Source organism: Budorcas taxicolor, chromosome 8, assembly GCF_023091745.1.
Source record: "Budorcas taxicolor isolate Tak-1 chromosome 8, Takin1.1, whole genome shotgun sequence".
In the NCBI taxonomy this organism is placed as follows: Eukaryota; Metazoa; Chordata; class Mammalia; order Artiodactyla; family Bovidae; genus Budorcas; species Budorcas taxicolor.
The window spans coordinates 54,628,020-54,632,458 of record NC_068917.1 but is presented as its reverse complement, the minus strand read 5'-3'; the positions used below and the strand labels follow the sequence as shown (position 1 = coordinate 54,632,458).

At 41.0% G+C, this 4,439-nt stretch overlaps 1 protein-coding gene across 1 annotated transcript; it reads right to left on the bottom strand.

Moving 5' to 3' along the window:
* Positions 1-360: 360 nt before the first annotated feature.
* LOC128052058 (PHD finger protein 3-like) lies at positions 361-2,354 on the bottom strand. The gene is given in 3 exon segments (XM_052644524.1): positions 361-607; positions 609-1,822; positions 1,824-2,354. Coding segments are annotated over 3 exon segments (1,992 nt in total).
* Between the last annotated feature and the right edge of the window lie 2,085 nt (positions 2,355-4,439).

Here is a 4,439-nt window from a genome sequence, read left to right as displayed (position 1 = left end):
TACAGAAAGGACATTCACTAGAGGTGGTAACTATATTCCACAGTTAACCATATTTACCAATTAAGGAATAAAACTAAAATTTCTGAGCCTTTATTGCATATTAATCAAACAAATCTTTGAATATACAGCGATGTAAATTTTTAAAAATATTAAATTCCTGTAACTAGGGCTGTTGGTATGAAAAAGGGATGATGAGCAACTGGCACAGAGCACTCTGCACCAACACACACAATTTATTCTTCTGCAAACCACCAATATTAAAAATTCAAAAGATGGCACGATCCTAGCAGGCAGTCATGAAGTTTCAAAGACACGACATCGAACAGTTATTAAATGCACCCCTGCAGCCGCCTGCCGGCTTTACCTCTTGCTCTTAGCTCTCTCAGCGTGGTCCCTGTCTTTGTGGTACCTGTCTCTGTCCTTCTCTCCCTCTCTATGCTTACTCTTCTCCCGCTCCTTGTCCTTCTCCTGGTCCTCGCCCTTCGGCTTGTCGGGCTTCCTGTCTGCACTCCTGCTCTCCCTGCTCGCCCTGCTGTCCACCCTGCGCTCCCCATGAGGCAGCCGCGCCCGCTCTTTATCCTTATGCCCCTCGTCCCTGCCCTTCCTCTCTGTCCTTGTCCTGGGCTCTGTCTCTGCGCCTGTGCCTTTCGGGTTCCTGCTCCCACTCCTTCTCATGGCGCTCTCTTCTCAGGTGGTGTGAGTCACTGTAAAACCTCTGACGATCCCCCTTACCCCTGTTAAATGGTCTATCCAGTTGCTGCTGGTCTTGCCTACCCCAAGGGTCACTATGGCGCCGTTCCGGCCTCCGAATGTCTTTAACTTGGTAAAAATTCTGTGGGCCCAAATACCTTGACACTTGTGAGAGGGGACCCATCATATGCTGGGGCTGGCCGGTCAGATGGACAACAGGTGGCCAGGGAACCAAGGGATTTGGGGCAAAGCCAAAGCCTGGAGGGGGAAGTAATGGGGGTGGCAAATGTGGAGGAAATCCAAACATGCTTTGTGGGGGGAAATTAGGAGGTCCTGGAAATGGAAACCCAGGTGGGCAAGACTTGAGATGCTGAAGGCTGGGCTGCTGCGGCCTTATGGGTGAAAAGTTTGCACTTGTTCTGGGGCTGGTGCTTCTGGAAGTGAAACTGATGCTTTTAGAAGGAAATTCGGATTGGGATGTATTTCCAACCTCAAAATGAGATGCTGTTGCTGCTGATCCTCTTCGAAATGGGTGTACAGTTTCAATATTTTGCATTAAAATTTCCTGTAAGGGTTTTGCTTGTTCCACTTGAGAAAACTGTATGTTTTCTACTGATGGTGAGTCTTGTACAGCCCCTGAATCATCACTCTGCTGAACACAGGGGCTTTTCTCTACAGAAGGCATCTTCTCCTCCACGCTGCTCTGCTCAGCTAAGTGCGATGGGCCAGGCAGCGGCGGCTTCTCTCCCTGACGGCAGCCTTCTCCTTCTCTGTTTTCAGGAGCAGTCACCTGCTGACTTCTTCCAGCTGCTTGCCGAGGATCCCTTTTCAGGTTGATAAACTGTGGGGCCCTTGTCGTGTTAGTAACAGCATTTTCACTGCAACTCACGTTACCATCTATGTTTCCTCTCCCTACATTAGACCTACAGGGAGGACTAGTATTTGAAGTCCTGTTATCTTGCAAATTATTCTCTTGATCTTGCAGCAGCTGTTTTAACACTCTCTCTTTACTCTCCACAGTGTCCTCTTGTTTTGACTGAATTGATAAATTTGTTAGGAATGCTTCTGTAGAAACATCTGGTGGTTTGCCTCTGAGACTAAGCCCTGTCAAAGGCCCAGCAGAAACTGAAGAGACCCCCCAGTGCAGACGTCTCTTCTCCTCCTACTGCATTATCTGTCAATTCTGAAGGGTTATCTCCTTTAACTTTCACTTCCTTGGCTTCACCACCAGTTGCTTCTCCTGTATCTATCGTCCCTGCTTTTGGATTAGCTTGCTCATTTATAAATGGAATTTCCTTAAGAGTGTTTTGTTCTGTCCCTAACTGAGCTTGTTCGTATGTTTGACCAGTGGTGCCCAAGAGGCTCTGAAGGATATCATCCACAGGAAGAGGTTTATTTGCCAATTCCAGAGTAGAAGGTTGATTTTCCCAGCCAATCAAGACCCCAGGAAGGAATCTTAAAGGTTTTGGTGGTTCCTGTTTGGTGATTTCCAATAAAGGTTCAACGACTGTTGGCAGGTCTTCCTGAAGAGTTTGCTGAGGCTTATTTCTCTGTTTGTGCAATACGGTTGTAAAAGAATTAAAAAAGTCACTTTTTTCCTCTGCTGCCCCCTCTGTGGACACTTCTGTCTTACTTTTCTTGTCAGGTGACAAACACACCAACATTTGAATTATAGGTGTCCCAGAAGAAGAAAAGGAAAAGAAAGGGTATGAGACATTTTTTGAAGAGATTATAGTTGAAGATTTCCCCAACATGGAAAAGGAAATAGTCAATCAAGTCCAAGAGGCACAGAGTCCCATACAGGATAAACCCAAGGAGAAACACACCAAGACACACACTAATCAAACTAACAAAGACTAAACACAAAGAAAGAATATTAAAAGCAACAAGGGAGAAGCAACAAGTAACATACAAAGGAAACCCCATATGTTTAACAGCTGATCCTTCAGCAGACACTCTGCAGCCCAGAAGGGAATGACAGGATATATTTAAAGTACTTAAAGGGAAAATCTACAACCAAGATTACTGGGCCCAGAAAGGATCTCATTCAAAATTGATGGAGAAATGAAAAGCTTTTCAGACAAACAAATGTTAAGAGAATTCAGTACCACCAAACCAGCTTTACAGCAAATGTTAAATACTTATACAGTCAAGAAATACAAGAGAAGAAAAAGATCTACAAAATCAACCCCAAACAATTAAGAAAATGGCAATAGGAACATATACATCAATAATTACTTTAAATGTAAATGAATTAAATGCTTCAACCAAAAGACACAGACTGGCTGAATGGATACAAAAACAAGACCCATATATATGCTGTCTACAAGAAACCCACTTCAGACCTAAACACAAATATTGAAACTGAGAGGATGGAAAAATATATTCCATGCAAATGGGAAGCAATAGACTGCTGGAGTAGCAATCCTCATATCACACAAAATAGACCTTAAAATGAAGAAAATTACAAGCAATAAGGAAGGACACTACATAATGATAAAGGGATCAATCCAAGAGGAAGACATAAAAATTGTAAATATCTATGCACCCAACAAAGGAGCACCTCAATACATAAGAGAAACACTAACAGACATAAAAGGAGAAATTGACAGTAACACAATAATTGTAGGAGACTTTAACACCCCACTGACACCAATGGACAGATCATCAAAACAGAAAATTAATAAGGAAACAGAAGTCTTAAATGATACATTAGATGAGATGGATCTCATTGATATCTTCAGGACATTCCATCCAAATGCAGAAGAATACACCTTCTCAAGTGCACGTGGGACATTCTCCAGGATAGACCGCATCTTGGGTCACAAATCAAACCCCAGTAAATTTGATAAATTGGAGTCGTATCAAGCATCTTCTCCGACCACAACGTTATGAGACTAGATATCAATTACAAGAAAAATACTGTAAGAAACACGAACATATGAAGATTAAACTACAGGTTTGTAAATAACCAACAGGTTACTAAAGATATAAAAAGGAAAATCAAAAAATTTCTAGAAACAAGTGACAATGAAAACACAACTCAAAACCTGTGGGATGCAGCAAAAGCAGTCCTAAGAGGGACGTTTATATCAACACAATCCTACCTCAAGAAACAAGAAAAAAATTGAATAGACAACATAACTTTACACCTAAAACAACTGGAAAAAGAAGAACAAAAGAACCCCAAAATTAGTAGAAGGAAAGAAATCATACAGATCCGAGCAGAAATAAATGAAAGAGAAATGAAAGAAACAATAGTAAAGATAAATAAAAGTAAAAACTGGTTCTTTGAGAAGATAAACAAAATTGATAAACCTTTAGCCAGACCCATCAAGAATAAAAGAGAGAAATCAACAAAATTGGAATTGAAAAATGAGAGGTTACAACAAACAATCCAGAAACACAAAGGATTATAAGAGACTGTTATGAACAACTATCTGGCAATAAAATGAATAACCTGGAAGAAATGGACAGATTCTTAGAAAAGTTCAATCTTCCAAAATTGAACCAAGAAGAAATAGAAATTATGAACAACCCAATTACAAGCACTGAAATTGAAGCTGTGATCAAAAAACTTCCCCCAAACAAAAGCCCAGGACCAGATGGCTTCACAGGAGAAATCTATCAAACATTTAGAGAAGAGCTAATGCCTATCCTTCTAAAACTCTTTTAAAAAGAAAAACACCAATACAGTATACTAACACATATATATATGGAATTTAGAAAGATGGCAATGATGACCCTGT